General features: G+C 45.4%; 1 protein-coding gene across 1 annotated transcript in view; it reads right to left on the reverse strand.

Moving 5' to 3' along the window:
- STAB2 (stabilin 2) overlaps positions 1–25748 on the reverse strand; it is a 126066-nt gene that overhangs the window by 73830 nt on the left and 26488 nt on the right. The window contains exons 11-23 of the mRNA XM_059681820.1: positions 24319–24401; positions 22850–22999; positions 21358–21501; positions 20744–20800; positions 20213–20338; positions 16478–16531; positions 16103–16183; positions 13989–14141; positions 10561–10623; positions 7141–7227; positions 6061–6147; positions 4892–5003; positions 2129–2309 (exon numbers count right to left, since the gene is read on the reverse strand). Coding sequence (XP_059537803.1) covers positions 2129–2309; positions 4892–5003; positions 6061–6147; positions 7141–7227; positions 10561–10623; positions 13989–14141; positions 16103–16183; positions 16478–16531; positions 20213–20338; positions 20744–20800; positions 21358–21501; positions 22850–22999; positions 24319–24401 — 1378 coding nt within the window. The remainder of the gene's footprint in view (positions 1–2128; positions 2310–4891; positions 5004–6060; positions 6148–7140; positions 7228–10560; positions 10624–13988; positions 14142–16102; positions 16184–16477; positions 16532–20212; positions 20339–20743; positions 20801–21357; positions 21502–22849; positions 23000–24318; positions 24402–25748) is intronic.

Raw genomic sequence — 25748 nt, forward strand, 5'->3', positions numbered from 1 at the left:
TCAGGGCTTGGCCTGTGCACCAGGTGGTCACGGGTGCTTCTGGGGTCTGTAGTCAGACAGAACTAGGTGGGAATCCAGGCCCCACCTCTCAGCAGTCGTGTGACCCTGCAGGAGTCCCTTAACCTCTGAGAGACCTTGTTTCCTTGTCTGGAAAATGGGTATAATCATACTGCTCTCCTCCTAAGGCTGCAGTGAAGATCGAATGAGCGAATGCACGCGGAGCATTTCGCAGGGCACTGGCACCTTAAAAGGCTCAACAGCTGGTAGCTTTTCTGCTCATCCTGGGCTGGAATCTGCCTCTCTACAATCCTATGTATTACCTCTGGTTTCACGGAGATCAACTCTTCCCTCTGAGTCTATTCTAGGCTATGGCCCTTTAAAAATTTATTTTAAAAACATGTTTTTATTGATTTCAGAGAGGAAAGGGGAGATTGAGAGAGAGATAGAAACATCAATGATGAGAGAGAATCATCTATCGGCTGCCTCCTGCACGCTCCCTACTGGGGATCAAGCCCACAACCCAGGCTTGTGTCCTGACCGGAAATCAAACATTGACCTCCTGGCTCATGCATATGCAATAGCTCTCAAGCTGCATGAACGTGACCGTCGCATGAAACCTCCCCTCTCTCCCTTTTCTAGTCCCTCAGGTGTTGTTGTTTTTTCCCCCCAAACACCACATTCTCAGGTGCCTCATCCTGTGAGTTGAAATAGTTTCCTGACCCTCCACCTGCTCAGACACCCCTCCCAACATGCTCCACTGTGACACTGTTACTAGTAAACGCAGGGCCATAGGCTCACCCAATATGTATGGAGTGCCCTGTGGCAGGTGCGGGGACACTGTGCGGCTCCATCACACCCCATCACACCCCCATATTCCTACTGCAAATTGTGTGCTTCACAGAAAATAATGATTTTCACGCATCAAGGCCCCTAGAGGAACTAAATGCTTTATCTGGTGCCCAAAGACATAGTCTAATGTAGTCCAACGCTGACTAAGTTTATATGGTCTAGAGTCTAGGCCAGGGGTGGGCAAACTTTTTGACTCGAGGGCCACAATGGGTTCTTAAACTGGACCGGAGGGCTGAAACAAAAGCATGGATGGAGTGTTTGTGTGAACTAATATAAATTCAAAGTAAACATCACTACATAAAAGGGTACGGTCTTTTTTTTTTTTTTTTTTTTTTTTTTTTTAGTTTTATTCATTTCAAACGGGCCGGATCCGGCCCGCAGGCCGTAGTTTGCCCACGGCTGGTCTAGACAGACCCATGTCTGTAGTCCTCTGTGGGTGATGGATTAAGGGTAGGGATCACTTGTGTTTTTTGCCTTATGCACCAATGTAGACCCTAACTCCTAGGAAGATGCATTTCTGTCGTAGACTGTGGAAGAGAGAGGACAGGCTCTGGGCCCATGCTGCCTACAGTCCAGTGGGGGAGACAGACTGTAAACAGGTAAGCATATAACCATGCAATTACAAGTGAAGAAAAGTGCTGTAAAAATAAGGCCAAGAATCTAGACATTTGACATTCTCTGCATTTCCCAGGAGGTTGTGGGGGTGGTTACTGACTTTGAACCAAATCTGTCTGGAGAGGACATTTTCTCTCCAAGCCCATGGAATACGTTAACATTAAGGAAACAAATAATGAACCAAATGACCAAAGACCCAAGGACCTGTCAGATGCCTTTAACAGCGGAGTTGTTATCAATGGCCTTAGGAAGTAAAGGTGTTTTTCAGGGGTTGGAAAGCTGGTGGACAAGTCTTCATTTCCTTCACATCAATGATGATAAGAATTATAGTTCCGGTGACTAAACATCTATCATGTACTAGCCCTGGTGCTGGGAGCATTTACAATCTCCACAACTGCCCTGCGAGGTAGGTAGCGTCACCCTTACTGTACTGATGAGGAAAGTGAGGCTCAGAGAGGCTAAGTAACTTGCCCAAGGTCACACAGCTGGTCACTTTCAAAGGAGGGAGCACCGTTATTCGAACCCAGCTTAGCCTGAGGTTTTCTCCACAAAAGCCACACTGGCTGTTGGAGAGAACAGGCCTCAGTATATGGGTTGGGTCTGTCTGCAGGTCACACAATGGCCACGAGCCTTTAAGGGTGGTACCCTTCTCCCCCAGACCTACCTTGCTGTCCCATTGCTGTATTCACAGGTGGCGTGGATGTGACAGAACTGCACGTAGGGCCCACAGGCTGAGGCCTGCTTGTGGCAGAACCTCCCCGCGGAGCCCTCTCTGCACGTGCCGGGGAGGCAGGCCCCGCCACTGTCCACCCGGTTATCGCACGTTCCGTCAAGGCACCGGCATTCTGAGAGAGAAGGCAGAGGGACGCTCAGGGCTTGGAGGACAAGCTTAGCATGGCTGGATTAAAATAACAAAGACTTTTCATAAAATTCTAAACAAGTCAGGGTGTAATCTCCTCACCCCAATTGCTCCTGTCAGAGCAGAACCTGGGATGAGCAGGGGAGCCTCTGGGAGCTGATTCTTAGGGTCCCAGGTGTTTCTCAGTGTGCCTGGGACAGCGCTGGCCGAGGCTGACTGTCCCATCAAGATGAGAACATCTGGGACTCAGGGCTCTTTTATATGTACACTAGAGGCCCAGTGCACGAAATTGTGCAAGGGGCTCGCCCCTCCCGGCCCCGCCCACTGGTCCTTCCGGGGGTTGTTCCGCTGTCCAGTCTAATTAGCATATTCGCTCTTTATTATATAGGATGTGTGGGGTGTGGTGGGGCCCAGGGACGGTTGTGCTTGTGTGAAAGCCCCCGAGGAACTCGATGTTCATCTCCTTCATGGTTGGAGAGTTTAGTCTGGAAATGTCTCAACTTTTCGTGGAGACATTTTGGAATGAATAGAAGTGATGTTTCATGCCGGCATGGCCCCTGCTGCTAGCTTACCTATTTCTTCTTCACTAGCCTTTTTCTAGGCATTGGGTCAGCATTTAACCTGTACTGTCTCACGAACAGTCACCAGCCTCAGGAGGTAGGTTCTTTTATCATCCCCATTTTCCAGATGAGACAACTGAGGCCCAGAGAGGTGAAGCCAATGGCCTAACTTGCTGCTCAGTCCCAAGCATGGCCTTGAACACAGGCCTTCAAAGTCCATTTCTATTAGTGAGCAGGTGTAAACACAGGCGATTGCTATATTCACTGGCATTTCCACATGCCTGTTGTCATTTTAAACTTTAGCTGCTTACTTTGCTTTGAGTTCTAGGTATTTAAACATTGCAACGTGAGCCAGCCCTTCAGACTCAGGCTCCTATGCATGTGGGAATGAACGATTCTCAAAGGCAGATGGCAAGGATCTGGGGGCTTGAAACTGATCAGAAATGAAGGAACTTGCACTTTTGCCTCAGAAGGGATTGATTGGAAATTAGTTTGGGTGCTTGAAGTCAACATCCAGGAAAGAGAAGAAAATCATAGTGAGGGGGCTGGAAAAGCATGGCTGGATTAAAATAAAAAATACTTTTCATAAAATTCTAAGCAAGTCAGGGCGTAATTCGCAAGGAACAAGAGCCCAGAGAGGAGGCCCCCTGCCTGAGGCAGCCCCAGACCTGGGACAAGAGGCATTGCAGCAGGAAGCCTGGTACCGGCTGCTGCCTCAGCCCCCGCAGCCGGCCCTGCGGGCCTCATAAAAATGTCAACGCTGGCAGGCTTTGGAATCAACCCTATTTTTCTTTTCTCAGAAATCTTATTGGGCAAAAAGAACCTGGGACTAGGGTCAGCAGCCCTGCCCGTGGAGCTCTGGCTTCCTGCCCACTTTAAGAGGTAGTTGTGAGGATCAGAATAAGGCAAGAGAGGGGGAGGGGGAGGGCTCTGCATTTTGTAACAAATGAGTGAAGGTACTAACAATAATAAGAATGGCTTCATTTACTGGCTATTTGTTAGGTGCAAGCTCTGAGCTGAAGCCCTACATTACGATCTAACTTAATCAATGACCTGTGAAGTGGGCACCAGTACTATCTTCATTTTAGAGATGGGAAAATTGAGGCTCAATGAGAGACATGTTTTAAGGCCATATGGCTAGTAAGTAGCACAGTGGGGATTTAATTTGAGTTGGGCTGGACTTCACAGTCAGCTCTGATGCGTTCCCTTTATTCTTGTTACATTCTAATCTTAGCTCAGAAGGATGTACCTAAATATATTTGCATACCTAAATATACACATCATGCCATTTTAAAGAACACAGTGCATTTTCTAAGACTGTATAACTGCATTTTTTCATTGCCTCTTGTTGTGGAACGTTCTCCATTTTTCTCCAAGCTTCTTGACATTTATGCCACTGAACTGAGAATAGCAACAGTAGCAACAATAACAGAGAATAATAATAGCTAGCACCTTTGTAGTGCATACCCTGTGCGAGGCATTGTTCTAGGACAAGTGTTTTCCATTCACAACTTGTACCAACTGTCCAAGGTAGTTGGTAGTATTAGCCCCATTTTACAGACAAGGATACTGCGTCCTTGAGAGGAGTGGTAAGTTGCCCAAGGTCGCACATTTGGCAAAGGGAGGAGCTGATGGAAGCGGACCACTTGAAAGACAGGTAGTGAGTCTGTTTCTTGATTTGGAACCCACCATCCATCACGTTCAGGTATGTGGAGAAACCTAGAGATTGGTTTTGAAAGTGTGGTCCTTGGACTAGCAGTTGTCAACCTTCCCAGGGAATTTTTTTTGCAAATACAAATTTTGCCCACCTTCTCAGTAACTTGGTGAGTGGGGCCCAGCCATCTGGCATGGGCTACAGTGTCAGAAGCAAGCTGTTAAGAAATGCCCCGTGATGAGGGCATTCCCAAGCAGAGGGACCCAGGACGCCAGGCCCGCCCACACCACCGGCTTGCAGGGCAGCAGGGAGCCTGGCTGAGGAGCGGAGGGAAGCCCTGGAGGTGCCACTTACGTTGGTCACACCGAGGTCCGTACTTGTTGGGATCCGAGCAGAACTGGCACTGGGAGCCGTGGAAGCCATCCTGGCAAATGCACGTTCCGTTGCCGTCGAGGCCGTCTGTACACTGGGGGCAGAGGCAGGCCCGGGACCGTCAGGACGACACTCGCCCGCCCCCAAAGGGGCCCCCGACCGCTTTGCTGCATGACCTAACTTCTTGGTACCAGGCAGGATAAGCTTGGGGTCCCAAGCCTGGATTTAGAACTTTAAGGGAAGTCATTCAAGGGAGGGACAGTCACAGAGGTGAACTAGGAACCTCCAGACAATGCTTACGGGCTGGCGAGGCGAGGCATCGACCTCCAGAATGAAGGCTGGCCTTTCTCTCCAGGTTCTCGCCTGCTCAGCCCTGTGGCTTCTCGCTGCAGCGTTTCTCCGTTCAGTGTTAACATATTTGCCTCCCACCTCCCCAGCCAGCTCGAGGCTAGATTTTCAGCGATCAACGCTCATCAGAGCTGGGCTCGGTGCCTTCCCGACCACCCGACTATGGAAATTAATTAGTGCCATGTCGCCCTCCTTTCTTCACCTGTGTGTGTCCCCACACGTGGTTGCAGAGTTTTTCCTTCCCCTTGAAAGTGCATATTGTAAATGTTGATTTCTTAAAGGCACAGATCTATGCTTTTTCCATATAAACCACAGTTACTTTTTTTTTCTTAACCTTGGTTTAGCTCTGGCCACCAAGTTAGAGTTAAGTTTTGGCTTTTATGTTTCCTTAGGTTTGGGGGTAGGTTAAAAAACAACAATAATCACTGGGCAGTGCTGTTTTTTTCAAAGTCTCACAGAATCTCAGTCCTGGAAGGAATCTTAAAGATTCAGCCAACCCCACTGCCTCCTCTGGGAGGAAAGTGAGATCCAGAGAGCCTTGTTGAGTTGCTCAAGGTCATGGAGTAGAAAAGCAGAGATCCAAGGCGACATCACTGTATCCACTGTCCCCTCCTGGGGCAAGAGTCCTCCCAATGCCGACACCTGTTCTTTTAGTAACCGAGCTGTCTTATTTTAACTTCCTGGGAACAGTGGCTGGCATTGCATCATTTCTGGGTTCAGTGGTTTTAAAGATAATTTTTTGACTTCAGAAAAGTCAACCTCTGCATTTATGGAAAGCATGCACTGGGGGCTGTCCTGATCACCTGTCCGTTTCCCAAGCATGGGTTCGAGAAGCCTCCTGGACACTGGTTGCAGTTGGGCCCGTAGAAGCCTTTGCAGCACTTTGGTATCTGAGAGACAAAATGTGTGTTGCCCTTTAAAACCCAAGCAGAGTGCCAGTTCCTCAAAGAAGATCTATTTTAATTTCTATTATTATTTTAAACAGCATTAGCCCCCTCCCCCATTATGGGCTCACTTTTCTTTTGCAGATGATGTCATGGCTAATGCTCAGCCACCTGCTCACCACAAATCTACTGAGGGCTGACCATGGGGGCAGCCTGGCACCGCACCAGGGACAAGGCAGATGGAGGCTGTGCTCATGGTCTATATTCTATCTAACCAGGAAGAGACAATACATATAAGAGGAGAGAGAGGAGGAGGGGGAAGGGAAGGAGGAGGAGAAGAAGGAAGAGGAGGAGGAGGAGGAAGATAAGGAAAAGGAGGAGGAGGGGGAGGAGAAGGGGGAGGAGCAGAAGAAGGAGGACAAGGAAGAGGAGGAGAATGAGGAAGAGGAGGAGGAGGAGGACAAGGAGGAGAAAAACAAGGGAATTTCAGAGAGTGGTCAGTGCTGGGAAAACAGAGGACCTTACTAAAGTGGCGGCAGGTGGAGGCAGAGGTGATGGAGATTGGGGAGGTCACAGTGGATTGGGTGTTGATGGAGGAGGTGACAGTTAAAGGGAGACATGAAAGATAACTCAGCTCCAAGAAAACCTGGAAGAGCATTTTGAGGCTGGGAATGGCCAGTGCCCACACTTTGAGGGAGGCATGAGGCAGGTCAGAGGCAGAGCGTGGCCTGTGTGGGGGTATTGAGAGTGTGAGCTCTATATTGAGAGCCAGGGGCCACCATGGTAAGGGTGGATGCAGGGAAGGGGGTGACCTAGCTGCCATGTGGAGAATCCACCCTTCGATTCCCCTGCAGGGAGACATGGCCAAGGCTACAAGGCAACCTGTGACTCACGGAACCTGGGGGCTCAAGATTGTGGCCTTGGTGCTGCCCAGCCCTGCTGGTTTCCATGTGAGCCCTGGTGGCCTGGATGAAGGCCCTGGCCACACACCCTCCTCACCTTCACGGTGGCATTACAGTATCTGGCACATCCACTCTTCAAGTTCCTGGTTCTGCCGGTGTAGGCACATTTGTGTGTGAAGAGTTCCTGGAAGAAAGCCAATGAGAAAAAGCACTGCTATGTGCATTTGAAGGTCCTCTTGGCACCCCCTAGCTTTTACATACACTAGATAGTCTACTACCATTTTACCATCGATGTCAGGGATGCTCTAGACAACACTGGGCACAGGTGGATTCCCGTCAGGGTGTGGTCACCCTCTTTTTTAAAAAAATTATTTTTATTGATTTCAGAGAGGAAGGGAGAGGAAGAGAGAGATAGAAACACCAATGATTTGAAAGAATTGATTGGCTGCCTTCTGCATGCTCCCCACTGGGGATGGGGCCTGTGACCTCTTGGTTCATAGGTTGACGTTCAACCACTGAGCCATGCCTACTGGGTGGTCACCCTCTTTAGATACTCTGTCTCCTAATACAGGCCAGGGTTAGCACAATGCAGGCCATGTATCTTTATGCCCCTTGTAGTGCCACAGCAGACATCAATAATCAATCAGGGAACACTTTCCTGCGCATCCTGGATACAACTTAGCCTCCCCTTCCAACCACCTGCCACCCCTAAGCTCCTCTTACATAGAAACTTTGTTATCAGTAAAGAATCTATAATTTTAGAAAGACCCCTCCCGCCCAATAGTGATAGTGTGGTTTTTCTCTTGGAGGTGGGGGCAGATTTAAATGCACCTTTCATTCTCTAACCCCATGCCCACTCATGATGATCTAGAACTACAATTTATTGAGAAAGTCCTAGGGCCGGACACATTACATACACAAGGTCATTAATCCTCAGCCCCACGTGGATATTTTCATCCCTTTTCGTTAGATGAGGAAGCTGAAGCCCAGATAGGTTGCCATTTTCCTAAGGAACACCGCCACGAAGTGGCAGGTCCAGAGAATGGGACCTGCCTTTCCACGCGCTAACTTTAGGATATCACAGGCAAGTCATGTAGTCTCTGTGGGCCTCAGCTGCCTGATCCTTGACGTGGGACAATAATGGTGATCTCAAGTTTTGTCAGACGCATTAGTCCTTGGCTCAGATTTTATGTTCTATAAATGCTGATGGTGAGCTTGCTCCTTCCTCGTAGGCTCTTGCTCAAGAAGAAAGCATTGAGAACACCACAGACTGTAAAATCCCAAATTCTGAGACACATTTACTGAGGAAGGAATATTCAGTCCTCTGGTTGGATCTCAGGATAATTAACTAGGTGCAGATCATGGGAGCCTGGGAGGGGCAATTTGGAGGCTCTTTCGGCTCCAACCCAAGCGTCTCATCTCTCTTTCTTCTCTTCCTCCTCCTCCTTTGGGCTGTGGCAATGTGGGTTCATGGTGCTGCCATGTATCAGCCGAGTGACCTTGTGCGAGGTGTTTGCTATTTCGTTGCCTTAGCTTCCTGGTGACATGATGGTTATGATAATAATATGCCTACCTCCTAGGTTTGCTGCAGAAAGCTTTGAGAACAATGGCTGGCACCAGCAGTTGCTGTGATACTGGCCAACACGGTTTCCTCTTCCCCCTCTCTCTCCATATTCCCTGGTTGACAGCATGCTGAAGGACGCAGGGCTGATGGCTTCATTAAGCAAAATAAATATCTGAACACGTGTGCCTATTTAATTTTAATGTTTTGCTGTACCGGATGCTTCACAATAAGATTGCACTGAGAGCTCATCACCTTCCTTAGTGACTTATTCTCGTGTTGAATGAAACTTCTGGTTGGGAAGTTCTTTTTTTTAAAAAAAAATTTTTGTGTGACTTCAGAGATGAAGGGAGAGATGAGAGAGAATCATTGATTGGCTGCCTCCTGCACTCCCCACACTGGGGATTGAGCCCATAACTTGAGCATGTGCCCTACCAGGCATCCAACTGTGACCTCCTGTTTACAGGTTGACACTCAACCACTGAGCCACACGGGCTGGGCAGGGAAGTTCTTTCTTTGGATATACTTAGAGGCAGAAATTTCCCTCATCAACTTGACCTTAGAACATTTGGCTTTTGCCACCAATAGAATACATGGCATATGGATTGTGAATTGTACAGCAGTCTTTTTTCCTTTTAGACCAGAGCTCTCAAGACAAAACCAAAATAAAACAATCTTTTTCATGTTTCTGCCCCCAAAATCAGCACTATAAACCTCAGTAGATGTGTATAGAATTCAACCAAACTTGAAAAGGTTTTGATGGTTCTAGTGTCATTTTCTTGATATTTTTCTCTAGAATGATGCTTGGGAAGAGCAAATATGAATAAAGAGTGGCAGAACACGTCATCCCAAAGTATGGCACTTTGGGGTAAGGATTATTCTGAGCTAAAGGTACCTGAAAGACAGCAAATATCTCTTTTCTTTCTGGAAACTGTGGGCCTCTGTTGCCTAATCTGTGAAATGGGACAATAATGGTGATCTCAAGTTTTGTCGGAAGATAAAACTATGTGAAAGTAGCTCTCCTTATACTGGAGAAAAGAAATATCTTGTCACCATCGACAAGGAGTTGAAGCCAAGAAAAACCTGTACATACAGACCTTGTAAAAAGAACTGTTCTTCATCCTGGCTGGTTTTGCTCAGTGGTTAAAGTGTTGGCTGTGAATTGAAGGGTCTCGGGTTTGATTCCCAGTCAAGGGCACATACCTCGGTTGCAGGTTTCATTCCCGTCCAGTTGGGGGAGGCAACCAATTGATGTGACTCTCTCACATTGATGTTTCTCTCTCTCCCCTCCTCTTCCTCCTCACCCTTCCACTCTCTCTCTCTCTAAAAAAAAAAATCAATGGAAAAAATATCCTTGGGTGAGGATTAAATACAACTGTTCTTCTTTTATCCTCCCCATACATTTTAGTTGCTTTCCCCAAATTGCCATTCTTCGTTCAACCTACTGTATAAGCATTTGGGTTTTTCCACTTGTCTGAGTCTTCATTCTTCTATGGAGGCTCCCATGTAAGCATAGAAATCTGTGATTTTCTCCTGTTAATCTGTTTTATGTCAGTTTAATTCTGAGGCTCAGCTGGACTCTTGGAGGGTGAAGGTAAGGTTTTGCCTTCCCAATACAAACATTGCATTTTGTTTGAGAGGGAAAAGTAGAGAAGGAATGAACCTTTACTGAATGGCTACTTGATTTAGGCATTGTGCTTGGGCTTTTAATTTATGCTAATCCCATGGTGTTTATTATTATTATTATTTACAGATGAAGAAAATGAGAGTTAAAAAGCCTAAGCAACTTACTTCGGGTTAATGAGCAAGGATTGAAACACAGGCAGTAGGCTAAGAGCTAATTTTATATCACCCCGGTTGGAGTTAGCATCTTTTCAGAAGAAGGTGGAAAGGAGAGAAACCACATCAGTGGGATTGCCTGGGTGATGTGCGTTCCCATGAAGCTGTCACACTCACCGTGGGCTCAGAGTTGGCAGGACATTTGCTCCAATAGATAAGGGAACAGCTCATACATGTGCCCTGCAAGGAAAGTCAGCAGATCAGCACAGGTGCCCCTGCAGGAGGGAGCAGGGGACTGTCCTGTCTGGTCTCATGCTTCCTCCCTGAGAAGGGGGTTCTACTAGAGTAACCCTCCTGGCCTCTCTCCCAGCCCCCTATTGACTCCTCCCCAGAGAAAAGGAGTAAAGGTGGTATAGGAGGATTTGGGGAGAAGGAACTGAGCCTGCACAGCCTCTTCCTCTCCCGCTTCTAGGGTCAGACAGATCAACTTTCTGTGTGTAGAGAGGCACCTGACCCACAGCGGGCACTATAGTAGGCCATCTATGCCAAGGATGAAGGATTAAGATGAAGTCCTTGTTCTCCAATGAGTTTAGCAGTAATGAGGATGAACATTGAAACTCTGCCTTTCATTCTCCTGGGCTCCTCACTTCAGTGATTTAGGAGCAAGGAAAGGGTGTGTTCCTCCAAATCTTTCCAGACATTCTCTGAAGTTCTCTACTGGGCTCTGTGCTCCAGCAGGTAGAACTTGAGGGTGGTCTCTTGGGCTTCCTTGGCCTATTCTGATTGGTCTTGGCCAATGGGAGGCGCCAGCAGGAGACTGATGGGTTGGAAGAGAGCGAGGTCAAGGTAATTCTTCCCTGCTCTCTGTGCTTAGGCACCATTTCTACAGCTCCTGATGGCGTCACTTCCTCTGCTCTTCCCACTCTCACTGGGTTCAGGTAACCTACCCCCCTTCTTGACAACCCCCCCCCCTCCATCCCCCAGGAATCCTTGGCCTTGGAGTGGGAATGATTTCCTGCCATTGTCCATCCCTGGATGCCCTAGCATAACTTATTTCCTTAGCCCTGCCCATCTTTCTGTAGTAGCTTCTTCATTAAACTCTCTCCATTTGAACCTTTGGGATACATTCTGTTTCCTTCAGGGACCTTAGACCCTATCAAGTACACAGTGCTATTTATTAAACCTTTAAAATCCAAAATACATGTCCCCAAATCCAAACGCACATGGCCAAAGGCAGCTATGGGTTCATCCTGGTGAAAACTGAGACTTCTAGAAGGTGCCAGCAGCTTCTATTCCCTGCTAGCAATACATACTTTCCAGAGAATGCATTTGTGCTTTTAATAGACAATCAAAACCACCCTAAATTACATGGAGCAGATAGATTTGACTTTACACCCAGAGAAAATAGAAGACTCCATTCTAAGGTGGCTAATGGGAAGCTCTTTTCCCCACCACAGTGCTTTAGGCTGTGGTTCAAACCCACATGTTGATTCTGTTCTTTGGGGACATGAAGAATGCCGGAAGCCGGTCCATCCTTGCTGCTTGACACAGTCGCTGCAGGAAAGAAACATCTGTACAGCATATGTTTCAAGGGACCTGGCGTATATAGCATACTGTTCTTAATATGTTTGTTCCCCTTAGCGCTGTGTGTTTTAACCAAGGTCACCTCTCCGAGAAAGGTTGTTTCCCCAGGTAGGAATTTTTCCCTGAAGTCAGGGAGGGGATGAAACTCCTTAACTAAGTGCCAGGCGGGTAGTTAATCACTACAAACAATCATGCTTAAGCTACATAATCTTTACTCCCTGGAATGGAGATAAGAAACGCCCTAACCTTTGTAATAGAAATTGACAGGATTAAAATCAACTGGTATAAATACGGATGTAACAAGACAATAAAAAGCAGAACCTCTCTGGAGATCGAGACCAGAACTTGGCTGGAGATCCTGGCTAGGCTGCTGATCAACTGAACGCTGTCTCCGTGTCATTCCTTCTTCGCCGACTCCGTCTACGCCTTTGGGAACCCCTGGACCTGCTGGGGTTGGACCCCGGCAGAAGAACAAACTTCTGAACAACCCGGAATTAGGCAACCTTGACCTATGGTTGCCCTTGTTTCCTCCACAGAATTCCTTCCCTGAACTTGAACGGCAGCTGCTTGGGGTAGAGGAGCTCCGAAGGAGTCTATTTATCGATTCTGCAGAGGCCCTATTTCCCTAATATTTTTACCTTTGGGCCAGGAGATGAGACTACTTCCATCTGTCCTTTTCTGCTCTTCATCCTGGCCTAAGTCAGGTGACACACCTGCCAATATTTATTTCAAGGATTGAACCAAACACCTAAATTGCTGCCAGGGACTGGCTGGGAAAGTGACCAAGTTTCTGCCTCTCTTAAAAAGTGGTGTTCAAAGTTGAACCAAATCCTGCAGATGGCATGTGATTGGCATGGGGAACCAGTACCATCACAGTAGCTAAAACATAGTAGAGTCATTATATTAATTAAGAAATCTGGAATCAAAGGAATCAGCCACAAGTCTGTGCCAGGCACTCAACTAAGTACTTCTAGCCTTCATGACAAGAAGAGGGAACAATACAATAAAACCTATAAAAACAGGTCATTATTCCTTGTTCAATGCCCATGTTCCAAGGATATTGAGGACAATCATTGAAGCAATATTGAAGTGTCCTGAAAAGAAATACCCAAACCTCTTGTTGCTGTGACTTTCGGGTTGTGGTTTCCTTGGGAACTGAAAGATCACATGTAACAGCAATGATAACATTTGGGGAGCTCTGATTAAAACAGCTGAGCCAAAGAAAGTTGCTATGGAAACAGGAAAGGCCATTAGAAGGTACATAAACTCATAGGCAAACAGGAAGCTTGGTATTTGAAAAGAAGTACAGAAAGATGGTTGATTGGCTAGGCCAGAGCATACACCTGAGAAGAGATTCTATTTTAAATCCTCTTAAAGTGCCTTGAAGTGTGGTGGGTTGAGTAGTGTTCCCCCCCAAAAATTGATGTTTCCCTAAATCTCTGAATGTGATCTTATTTGGAAACTGAGTCTTCACAAATGTAACTAGTTAGGATGAGGCCATATGGAGTAGGGTGGGCTCTAGATCTAATGACTTGTGTCCTTACAAGAAGAGAAGGGGACACAGTGACACAAACGGGGAAGAAGGCCAGGCAAAGATGGAGGCAGAGATTGAAATGACGCAGTTACAAGCAAGGAATGCCGAGGGTCCCCAGGAGGCACCGGAAGCTGGAAGAGGCAAGGAAGACGCCCTCCCCACCCCCACAACCCCCAACCTTCAGAGGCCCTGCTAATACTTTGATGTCAGACTTCTGGCCTCCAGAGCTGGGAGAGAACACATCTCTGTTGCTTTAAGCCACCTAGTTTGTGGTAATTTGTTATGGCAGCTCTGGAAAACTAATAAACTAATACAGGCATCTTCTATCACTGTGGAAATTCCCCCAAAGGAAACTTAGTTCACGCCTGCCTTTCTACGAAGACAGAAACACTCTGGGATGAAGCTTCTCAGAACAGTGAGAGCTGGGAATGTTGTCTGTTTTGTGGGGCAGGTTAGGGGCCCTTATTGACTGTCCTAGTTTTCTTACCACTTTCATCTCGCTCTTCACTTCATCGCATCGGTGGGGCAGAATTGGGACGATGGAGGGAGGAATCAGAACTCCAGTCAGTGTGTAGATTCGGCCATTTTTGGCAGCGACCTCAAGTTCTTCCATTGCCACATCATTTGCCAGAATCTGCCCCTGGAAAGAAGCAGTGATATCTTCCATTCTGTCCTGCAGGGACACCAGTGGTGCCCTGGTAAGTCTGAATGGTGGCGACCTCATGGGAGACCTTCAACTTCACCTGACTTTTCAGTGAGTGGAAGACTGCTATTAGAAGGGCTTGGCTGACAGGGAGAGATGAATCTGTTAAATGAATTCTTGACTAATGCCCGGCAAGGATGTCCTTGCAGAAATGGTCCTTAACTGGGGAAGAGGTATAACTATTCTAGCTCTACAGTATATTTGCTATGACATCTTGGGCAAATTAATTGACTTCTCTGTGGTGATCCATTCATTCAGATGCATTTACTGACCTTGTGATATATCAGGTGAACAAATCTAGACAAGTTCCTGCTTATGTTGTAGGGAAGGGAGCAGAAAATGAACAAATTAGTGAAGAATGCTGATCTCCACTTTCCCCTACATCTGCTCCACCTGCAGTGCTCATGGCAACTTATCTTTGTGGTTGCTCAAGTCAAACCTTGGGGGTCATCCTTGGCTTCTTCTCTCTTTACTCCCCAGCCAATCCATCAGCACCTTTTGCTAAGTCTACCTTTAAAATGCCCGGTGAATTTAACCACTTCTTATCACATCCCTCCTTCCTCCCTGGTCTGAGTCACCATCATGCTTCTCTGGATTATTGCAGTTGTCTCCTAACCAGTCTCCCAAAATGTATGTCTGGTGATCACATCATTCCACTGCTCAGAATCCTCCAGTGGCTTCTCATCCTCATTCAGAGTAAGAGCCTATGTCCTTACCTTGAGAGCTTAGGCCCTGCGTGTCCTGACCCAGCCTCTCCTGCTCCCTCCTTCTGCTCTGATCTCCTCTCCAACCTCTCTCCCTTCTGCTCTCTCTGATGGAGCCACACTGACCCTGTCCTTCCTCCTCAAGCAGGTTGGGCATGCTCCTTGCTTTGTGCCTTTGCACTTACTGCTCCCTCTCTCTGCAATGCTCTTTCCCAAATAGTCACACTGCTTCTCCCTTCACTTCCATCAGGTCTTATGTTTGCTCATATGTTTTCTTCTCCATGAGGATTTCTTGGGCACTTTATCTAAAATGTCAGACCCATTCCTGCATTCCATCCCCCTTCCTTTTGCTGGTTTTTGCCTTAGCACTTCCTAGTCTCTCATACATGACTTATTTTACTTATTTGTTTATTGTACTTACTACTTACTACTTATTGTACATTCTACTTACTAGAATGAAGGTCCCACAGAACCAGGGACTTTTGTCTGTTCATTGATCTACTTTTAGGGCATAAAACAGTGTTTGGCACATAGTAGGCACTCAACAGATATCTGTTGAAAGGTTGAGTGACCATCATCATCACCACCAGCAATGAATCAATAGGAGACATAACTCGACCAGACTTTTGCTGATATTACTACCCCACGGAGTTAGCTGAATAATGCTGTCTTCTTTGAGTTTCTTAAGTCAATCATGTTGTTTTCCACCTCAGGGCCTTTGCACATGCTCTCTCTTCTGCCTGGAACTCTCTTCTACTCATCTCTGCCCAGGTCCATTCTACTCATATTTTGAATCCTGGCCAAAGCCTCATGTCCTCACTACGGACCTCTGGGGCCCCAGACTTGCTCAGACTCCTCCTGTTGCATGCTCTCACAGTCCTCTTAACTTCCACTTGTTGGCACTGATTGCAATTGTAATTAAAATAATTAACTGGTCGCTAATTCGTTGTTTAAAGTTTATTTTCCTAGTTTGGATGGAAGCCTGTCTCTTTCCAAACTGCTTTATCCTTGGCAACTAGGTCAGACTCTCACACCTGTAGCTGCACAGCAGGTATCTGCTGACAAAGGCAACACATGAATGAAATAATCGTAAAGGTTTTAAGCCTGTGACTTAGTAGAAAGGTAGGATAACCCGAAGAATGAGTAGAAGAGCAAAAATGCATGAAAGTCACCAGTGGTAGAGTTTTCACCTACATTGCTGGTTGTGTTAAACTGTATGATCTGGTTGGCCAGGCTCCTAATGCGAAGGGTTGAAATGAGGGTGGCCACTTCGAGCTGCAATGAGAAAAATAGACAGAGACATTGAGAGCAACACACAGAGCCCCGCTTTCATAAAGTCCTCACTGGGAAACAGCCTGCAAGTTCATGAAATAAATAATGGGAGCTCAGAAGTCATGTGTTTTTGTGGCTTTGAAGATTTCTTTGATAGCCAGCTCCTTATCCACAGCTAAGGGTACGCTGGAACTATAGAAAAAGGACAATTGTCACATATTTTCTAGCAGCCATACTGCAAATTTAAGGTCGGATATCTTGAAAGCAAGGGAAAAGAGCGGAAAAAGTGGGGCCCACCTGGGTAAAGGGGACAATGTGGTATCTGACCAGTTCCAGAAGCTTCCAAGATCCCTGTGAAGGAATTAAAACACTTCTTTAGTCAATGAGGAAAACACAACATTCCCCATCCACCCACCCTCTTATAGGAACCTCCTCATATGACTTTGGACACTTAGTTAAGAAAAATAAGTGACCCATAATGTCTTTAGTGGGAAGTCCAGGGTGAGAAAATCCAACCCTAATTGTTAACATTCACCAAATTCCTACTTTAGCAGAAGCTGTTCTGAAAACACTATATGCACATCTCATTCAATCCTCCCAACGGCCCTGTGAGGTGGGGACTACTATTGACTCCTTCTGTGTGTGATAACACTGAGTTTTAAAGACGTGTCCAAGGTCACAGAGCCAACTTAGGATATAAGACTAAGAATTAGCCCAAGCTCTCAGTCGCTCTGCTCCTGACCTCTCTCAACACCCAAGGCTACCTTCTGGATTTTCTAAGACAGCCTTAGTTTATGACTCTGTTTCACTCTTCCCATAATCACATATGAGATGGTTACTGAGGACTAAGCAGTCTTTGTTTGGGTTATCTGGTCAGGACACTTGCCCTCTGAGCTCCAATGGAACATGGGCATTTCTCCTGTGAAGTCCTTCCCAAAAGTTCCCATGCTTCAGAAAACGGAAGCAACAGTGGAGATAAAAGAGGGTCTTGGGCTATAAACAGGATGAGCAGCCCCGAAGGGTGTCCTGGAGAGAGCACAGAGGTGAGGGGCTTGGGGCCCACTCTCTTTGGGGGAAGGAGGTAGTGGCAGTGGAAGTGGTCTGTTGTAGAATGTCGCGATCTCCCAGCTGAGCCAGAGTTAGGGGTTACAAGTTTCACAGCCCCTGTGCTTCATGGCACAGCCATAGTCACTAGGTGAATGATCACAAAGCGAGATCATAGTAAGGCCCCCAAAGAGGCTGACCAGTCTAGAGACATGTTCCAACAGCGTGAAGTCCTAGATCACAAGAGTTTTATTCTGTCTAGTTCAGTGACGAAGTTGTAAACTGGGGCTTATCATCAGTAGCTGTGGTCTCTGTGGGGATGGGATGATTTGAGGACTGAACATTATTTTCAGGAGAAATAGAAGGATACACTGGAAAGGAAACACAGCATCCCAAATGAGAATTGGAAACCACTCTTCTAATGAGATCAGTGTGTTTTCCATTTTATTGGTGTAGCTGATAGGACTTTCACTGCGGTTCTTCTCTGAAGATAAAACTAAAGGATGCTATTAAGATGGATGTAGACAGAAGGAGCGTCCCAGAGGTGGGGACATTTTAAACCACACGGGCGCTGCAACTGAGAAAGAGGCAGAAATGGTTGTTCTATTCCCCACCAAGAAACTTAAACGGAAAAACAGTGTATGACTCAGGACAAAGAGACTTTGAAGATGTATATTCTTTGCAGGAAAAAAAATAATGCCTTTGAGAGAAAAGCGACTGAGAGCCAGGAGCAGTGGTGTGTTAGTAAATTGTTTCCATGGAGAAAAAAAATAAGCCATGATTTATAGCGTTGGCCAATTTCTATGGTGTAAACTACCTTGGGCTGATTTCAAGCACTAATGTGATCTCAGTGGGTGGAGCTGGGAAGAGATACACATAGTCTACTCTCAAGAGCTTGAGTGAGCCAGCTTCAGATACCACTGGAAGGAGGTTTTTCTAAATCCTCATCCAAGGATATGCTTTTTTTTTTTTTTTGAGATTGGAAGAGAGAGAGAAACATCGCTCCATATGTGCCCCGACCAGGGATGGAACCCGCAGCCGAGTTATGTGCCCTAACTGGGAATTGAACCTGCAGCCTTTCATTGTATGGGAAGATGCTCCAATTGAGTCACCTGGCCAGGGCACCACTGGAAGGGGGAAGGAGAAAGAGAAGAGCTTTCTGAGCAAAAGTGCTTGACAGAAAAGCAGGAAGGTTGTTTTTGTTTTTATTTTTCCTATTCTAGTTAAAAGGTTTTGTTTTAATTTTAAGTGTACCTGATTAGGTGTCTGAGAACTCCTTTATTATTATTTTAAAACCTGTATCAGAAGCTCATGCACTCAGAGAGGCCAAATAATCTCTGGATTTTAATAATCTCCCGGGGGAGTAACATTACATTTTTAGCTGTAACATTAGGTATCAGTGTGAGTTCTAAAGAAAGGTATAACAGTTTTTGTTTTGTTTTGTTTTTTAGCAATAGCTAAGTTTCAGAAAATTTGAGTGTGAATCATAAGTGTAAAATAACGTCCTATTTTTAAGACACTGAAAATATTGCATTTTAAATGCAAACCTATAGCAAATCCTTTAATATGTTGAACATCTGTTTGCAATGTAAGGGAGATCACCTTCTGATTTATCTCCTCTAGGCATATCTTTTTCATCCAAAGTTTTCTGAAATTAAGATACCCTTATTTGCCATCCCTTGCTTAGACAAAGCCTGTATGGACACTGACTGAGGAAAGTATTCTAGAAAGGGCTGTATCCAAATGGACCTCTAAACCATACACACACGTTTCTGGGTTCCAGAAACAGCGTGGCCTGGGCTGTCTGAGTTAAAGTTGGTGCTTCCCAAAATGTCTATTTCTGGCTTCATTCCAGTACCATTGAATCAGAATGCTTGGGGAAAGTTCTAGAAGACACCTACTTAACAAGTGCCATAGGTGATTTCTAACCACATTAAAGTTTGGGAATCATTAACCTAAAATATCTGGACCCCCCATCCTGTATACTCAGCACTGAACTGCATGAGGTTGTAGGCAGTCTGACCCCATTGCCAAGACAGCGGCATGACTTCAGGACCCTGGAAGAAAGCTGTGCCCCTTCCACCAGTTGATGTTCTAATGAACAAAATTCCATAACTAGATATTGTTCTCCTCACCTTGAGGCTGTTATCTGTGGGGAAGGAAACACTTTAAATGCTTTTAATTATTTATACCTTAGTGTGACAGAGTAAAGAAATATCCTTCCTAGAGGAGAATGTGAGAGAATTAAAAGTTATGGTTTATAAAGAGAGGGTTATAGTCCTGGCCAGTGTGGCTCAGTGGTTGAGTATTGACCTATAAACCAGGAGATCATGTTTAGGTCAAGGCACATGCCTGGGTTGTGGGTTTGATCCTCAGTAGGGGGCATGCAGGAGACAGCCGATCAATGATTCTCATCATTGATGTTTCTAGCTCTCTCTCCCTTCTCCTCTCTGAAATCAATAAGAAACATTAAAAAGAGAGAGAGGGCTATAATGGAGAGAGGTTAGTTAAAGCAATAAAAAGGAAAGGCTGGAGCATCTAAAAATAACATTTATGCCTTTTAAATTTAGCCTAGACCTGGTCCAAAGTGGCCTGGATTAGACTTCATTTTTCTAGATGGTTTTAGAATTGTAGAGAACTTAAAATATTGATTTTGCTACGGAGTAATATTAGATGAGCCAGGAAAATCAAACCAATCATTTAGGTCTAGGGTTGCAAATACATAGATCTTATTTCCTATGTCCAGTCTGATAGTCTATCAAACTACTTGGAACTCCATTGAGGAAAATAAAGAATTAAGCCACAGCAACACCAGGCTTAGTTCCAGAGGACTGTGATTGATTAATGATGTCTGCCTTGGTTGTAGGAGGGTAGGTGGTGATATGTATGCTACTTATTTGCCATCCCTAGTTTAGAAAAAGCCTGTATGGGCACAGACTGAGGCAGTGGTGCTGCCATAATACCATGAGAGTGAGTAGGGTACAATACCTCTGGAGAGAGGAGATAATCGAGAGTCCCATCCTTCATGTTACTCAATACTTCATTACTTGGAACAAAAACGGTGTATGGTCCACCAACTCCATCCTCATCTAAGGCATGTCCCACATTGGTTTTCTGTAATTAAGAAATAAAATTTTATAAACTAATGAACAAAAATAGATCCAGAGACATAGAAGCATGGAACAGATGGTGCAATCTCAGAGGGAAGGTGAGGATGAGTGGGTGGGTGGGAAGAGATCAACCAAAGAACTTGTATTCATAACCCATGGACACAGACAATAGGGTGGTGAAGGCCTGGGGTGGGGGATGAGGGTGGGTTAGGAGAGGTCAATGGAGGAAAAAGGGGACATATGTAATACTCTCAACAATAAAGATTAAAAAAATTAGAATTTTATATATGCAATTATCTCTGACAAACATTTGAGTAATTCCTAAAAAAATATTCATCATTGACACATCGGCTAATTTTACAAAGGACTGGGTGTAAAACATTTCCAGAAATCCATGAAAAGTACATACCTCTAACAAGGATCTGAACTTGCTGTACCTTGGTTGTAGCATTGTCATTATGGTTTGCTAAAAAGAGACATTTAGTTTAAAAACTAGTGAAAAAAAAGGTGGTTTAGGAAATAAGCTCCCTATCATTAAAAGACTGATGACAGAGTTTGTGTGTAAGTGTGGGTAGATAAAAATAAAGACCTGGTCAACATTATATAAATATTTCCTGTTATTATTGAAACAGTAGTTCAGACCTGCACATTCTGCAATAGCATTTAGCCATCATCAAATAGGTCAGAGGGAATAAATATTATTGAAGGGAGGCTGTCCTCCTCCATTAGGTATGAGGGATACATTTTCAATAGTCACTGGACTGAACTGTCAGCTGTGGCCATAAGAGAGGTCGCAAAATCAAGACCTTTCCTACACCTACTGCAGGTCTTTCTTTCTCTCTTCAGAGGTATCCAGAATTCTGTTGAAAACAAAGTACCCCCATCTTTCCCATGGTTGGGGTCCTAGTACAAGTGAAGGACACGTATATACTGCTGGCATGCATTTTCCTTTTGGATATGACTCTCCATGGAGCAAAGGAAGATGGATTGGAATTGACGTCACTTTTAGCTGAAATATCTTACCTCTGTGTTGCTCTCAAATGTGGGCGTCATCTTGTCCATGGCTCTGTCAAGGATGTGCAGGAGCCCATTGGAAGCAACTATGTTCCCCTCTATAATTTTTACCTTCTTTTTTCCTCCATCGAGTTTAAGCTTTAGTTGATTGTCCTAAAACACCAAGGGAAAATAAAATAAAGTTAGTGTGGTGGCCTTGACGGAGTGAGCACTGGACTAGAAGTCAGAAGTCCCGAGTCCTTGGGTCCTGCCATTTATTGGCTGCCCGATGGTGGATAGGCCACTTCACCTAATAGGGAGGATGGTATCTGCTTGATTGACTTCATGGCCTTTTCATGAAGATCAAATGAGATAGCTTGTGAAATCACTGATGGCTATCACATGCTACATGTGAATCAGACATTGCAAGTCTCCCCCAATAGAGTGCAAGCTCCAAAAGGGCGAAACTATTCAATGTACTAGAAACACATCGTCTATTTTAGTGTCTTGTACAGAGAAGGCACACAATACAAATATTTGTTGAGTAAATAAGGGAAGCTAATTCCTTCTTCCTCCCATGTAGCTCCTATAAGTTACTTGTTGAATGAATAAATGAATGAAGGCATGCATGTCTTTGGGAGAAAGCTATCTATCTATCTATCTATCTATCTATCTATCTATCTATCTATCTATCTATCATCTATCTATCTATCACCTTCCTTCCTTCCTTCCTTCCTTCCTTCCTTCCTTCCTTCCTTCCTTCCTTCCTTCCTTCCTTCCTTCCCTCCTTCCTTCTACCCACCTATCCTCACACACACAGTTCAACATATTGGTTAAGGAATCAGGTTTTGGAATCAGGCAGACCAGCACTTGAATCCTGGCTCTGGCAAAATGTCTTTCCCAGGGTTGCTGTAAATCTTACCTAGCATAAATGAAGATTGACCGTAGTTCCTTCCACAGAGTAACAGCTATCAACTATTTGGTGAAACATAACTGTATAGTACACAGCACACACATGCACATTCTGTGGATTAATCACGTGCACCTCAGCTCAGTAAAGTCACAAAAGAGCTATTTATGAAAGGGGAGTAGGATGGTTTTATTTAAAAAAAAACACCCAAAGTAGTCTAATGGCATTAGGAAAGGTGGAATGTTATGCTGGAGAGGATGGATAAACTCCAGTAATCTAAAACAAACACAGTCCATTTCCTTTTACAAGCAGATGCTGATCTGGCATCATGCTGATACTTCCAGAGAACAGGCTGACTGCAAACTTCCTCCTTCCTGCTGGCAGCTGAAGGATGGTTGCCTTGAAAACTAAATCAATCCAGAGCAAAATCAATCACTTTATAATCTCCTGTTTATAACAGTCCACCCCACTCCTACCTGACCCTTTCTGGTGTTGCTCGCCACTTCTTCCTATGTAGGGAAGTTCTTTGACAAACACAAAGAGAGGGCCAGCTGTGGGCACTGACTCAGTGGACAGTGTCCTCCTGGGAGTGAACATCGGAGAAACCCTTACCTTGTCACCATTGAAGATTTCTCCTGACCTCCCCGTCAAGGTGTAGAATGTGTCTGTGTTATTCATACGCTCAGTGTTCATCTGCCCAGCAATTATGTGGAGTTTCACAAAGTACTGAGTAGCCTTATTATCCATCAAAAGCTCTTTAACCTAAGAAAAGAGAGCCATTCCTTCAGTTTCCATTGTTGAAAGGAGAAAATGAGGCTTGTGATTCATTCATGGACTTGTTCAGCGAAGTCAGTGCACCCTCACTCGGGTTTGGGCTCTTTTCCAGAGTGCAGCTGCCCTGGGCCAGGCCCTAAAAAGAGTGGGAAGCTGGAGAGTGGGAGGTGATGCAGAGTATACTCTCCCACCAGGGAAGTGTTCCAGCCTGGAAACCGACACAGTGGGGAGAGCGCAGCCCTGGGGCCAGGAGGAGCAAGGAGGGTGGCAGGCTCCGGGAATGACTTGGAGCCCAGAAAGCAGATGGAAATGAAGTATGAAGTAGGTGAAAAGGGCAGGTAGAGTGGGCCAATGGAGCTCTTGAACAGTACAATTAAGATGCTTAAAATCCACCAGACATAATCTATATTTTCAGTGTATCATCAATAATCCACCAACAGAGATTTTGAATTAACTTTGTGCAAACTGAATCTGTATATTAAACACGAAACCACATGAAAAGTGCCCAGCACAGAGACATGCAATATCTACCAGTTCTCCCACCAACAGTAGAGAAGGGAGGGCGCCCCTGAAGATTAATGGTAGACCCATCTCTGATGGGTTAATGGTGGTGGCATAGTAGGGTAGAAAAGTCTGGAACTTACTGGGTTTTTATTCAATGCAGCAAAAATCACCACAAAATATTTTAGAGTAAGATAAACCGATTTTATACAAATCAATATGTCCATTATCTACATGAAACCAAATCTAACTGTTTGATAGCATCATGATGGGACACCTCCACCAGGCACTATGAGTTTCATTCCTACCAGATGACATTATCTCAGACAACAGCTGCTCACATGGAAGACTACCATTTTCTAGTCTCCCCTATCACTGTGACCATTTATGAAACTAAAGAAATAAATATCTAGCTAGTGCATTAACTTAATTCTTCCTGTAGGAAGTGAGCAGTTTTGTATCATGCAAATCTTATGTATCACATGACTCTAGATAAGGACCCTCTGATTACTTTGAAGGGATAATGACTGGAAGGGGCATCAAGGGTCTTGAAAGGAGCTGGTAATGGTCTTGCTGGATACACAAGTGCCTTCACTTTGTGACAATTCATTGAGTCATGCGCTCATAATTTGTAAACTTCCTGTCAGGATGTTATATTTCACTAGAAGTTTACCAAAACATCACCATCCTTATCACAGTAGCTTTTATTTTAATGGGGGTTTCCTATTTAAGTAAAAGAAGGTATTGCCTACTAAGAATTTTTTTTTGCATCAGCTTCTTGGTGTAGGCTTATTTTAAATACTTACATTGAATCCTTTCAGCCCCTTGTCTGTCGTCAACAGCACAGTGAATGGTCCCAGGTTACTGAGTGGCCAGGCATAGGCTTTGTCTTAGCAGTCGAGACACACAGAGAAAACACAAATGGGTCAGTGGCACATGCAGAGTAAAATCGGGCAATGGGCCTTGTGATCCACTTACACCCTTGACTCAAGAGCTTCTCTGTGCTAAGGGGCATGCGCAGGCCCTTTGTAAACTGGGAAGCTGTCTAAGAATGTAAGGCACCATGGCGCCATGGCCCCCAAAGGTTCCCCATAATGGTGTGATTTTTCCTGCAGCCACGGTCTTGGCATCAAGGGCACCCTGGGCAGAGAGGTTCTGTCAGGGTCATGTGACCAAATCCTCAGACAACCCTACTCAGCAGGCCTCTGACCCTGTGCCTGACTCTCTTAGCTGTCACCATTTCAGTGAACAAAGCCCTTGTTCCATCCGCAGCCAGCTCAGAAGAGCCTCATGCGTGGTTTACTGCTCTGCACTTGCCATCTTCAAACGGTTAACCTTTTTTTAAAAAATCAAAGGATTCTGCCTTTTCATTTTGCAGGGGACCCTGCAAGTTCTGTGGCTGGTCCTGTTTCCATGCCCTGGGGGAAGGTGAGACAGAAGATGTGCTCTGTGCTCTCACACAGGCAGTAACGTGTGTACCCGCACTTCATACATGGGGCAGCTGAGAGGTTGACCTGACTCTGTCCAGGGAAACGTTCAAGGGCCTGGTCTGCAAAGGGCATGCTATCACTCCAGTCCACTCTCATTTGATATTGTGAGTCCTTTGAGAAGGCTGTGAGAAGCCTGGCAGGTTGCCTCTAATCCCTGTGGCATGCCAGTAATGCCTCCGAAAGAACAGGGCATTTATACAGGGTGTACGTTAAGATTTATGCCAAGAACACAGCGTTGACCCATGGAGGACATTTCTCTGGCTGTGCTCTTTCTGGGAAAACACTTTTGGTGACTGGCAAATTCAAGATAGGGATATTTTAAGGCTTCTGTTGATTGGCCAAGTCTGTGTTTTATTTTCTGTCTATTGGCCAAAGTTGTGTTTTATTGAAAGTCTTGCCTAAGGCTGCAATCAGCTATCATATTTGATTCTAAAGGTGGTTGGGGTAATAACCTAGAGGGCATTTGTAAATGCAGGAGGGTGATTTGGGCTGTCACCCTTTCTGGGGGACCAGTGGAGAATGTGTCACTAAGGACAATTAGTGGTTGGGGGAGCCAATGGTGCTAAATATTCAGCAATGTGTGAGATGGTCACACACAATCAAGAATATTCCCCCAATTCAAACAGAACCTCCATTGAGGAACATAGACTTTGCCTCAGGGGCTTAGTCACTCTCTATGCCCAGTATTACCTGCCAACCTTGTTTCATACCCATAAAGTCAAGGGAAAGAGGATGGCCTCCATAGC

This window comes from Myotis daubentonii, chromosome 2 (genome assembly GCF_963259705.1).
Source record: "Myotis daubentonii chromosome 2, mMyoDau2.1, whole genome shotgun sequence".
Lineage (NCBI taxonomy): Eukaryota > Metazoa > Chordata > Mammalia > Chiroptera > Vespertilionidae > Myotis > Myotis daubentonii.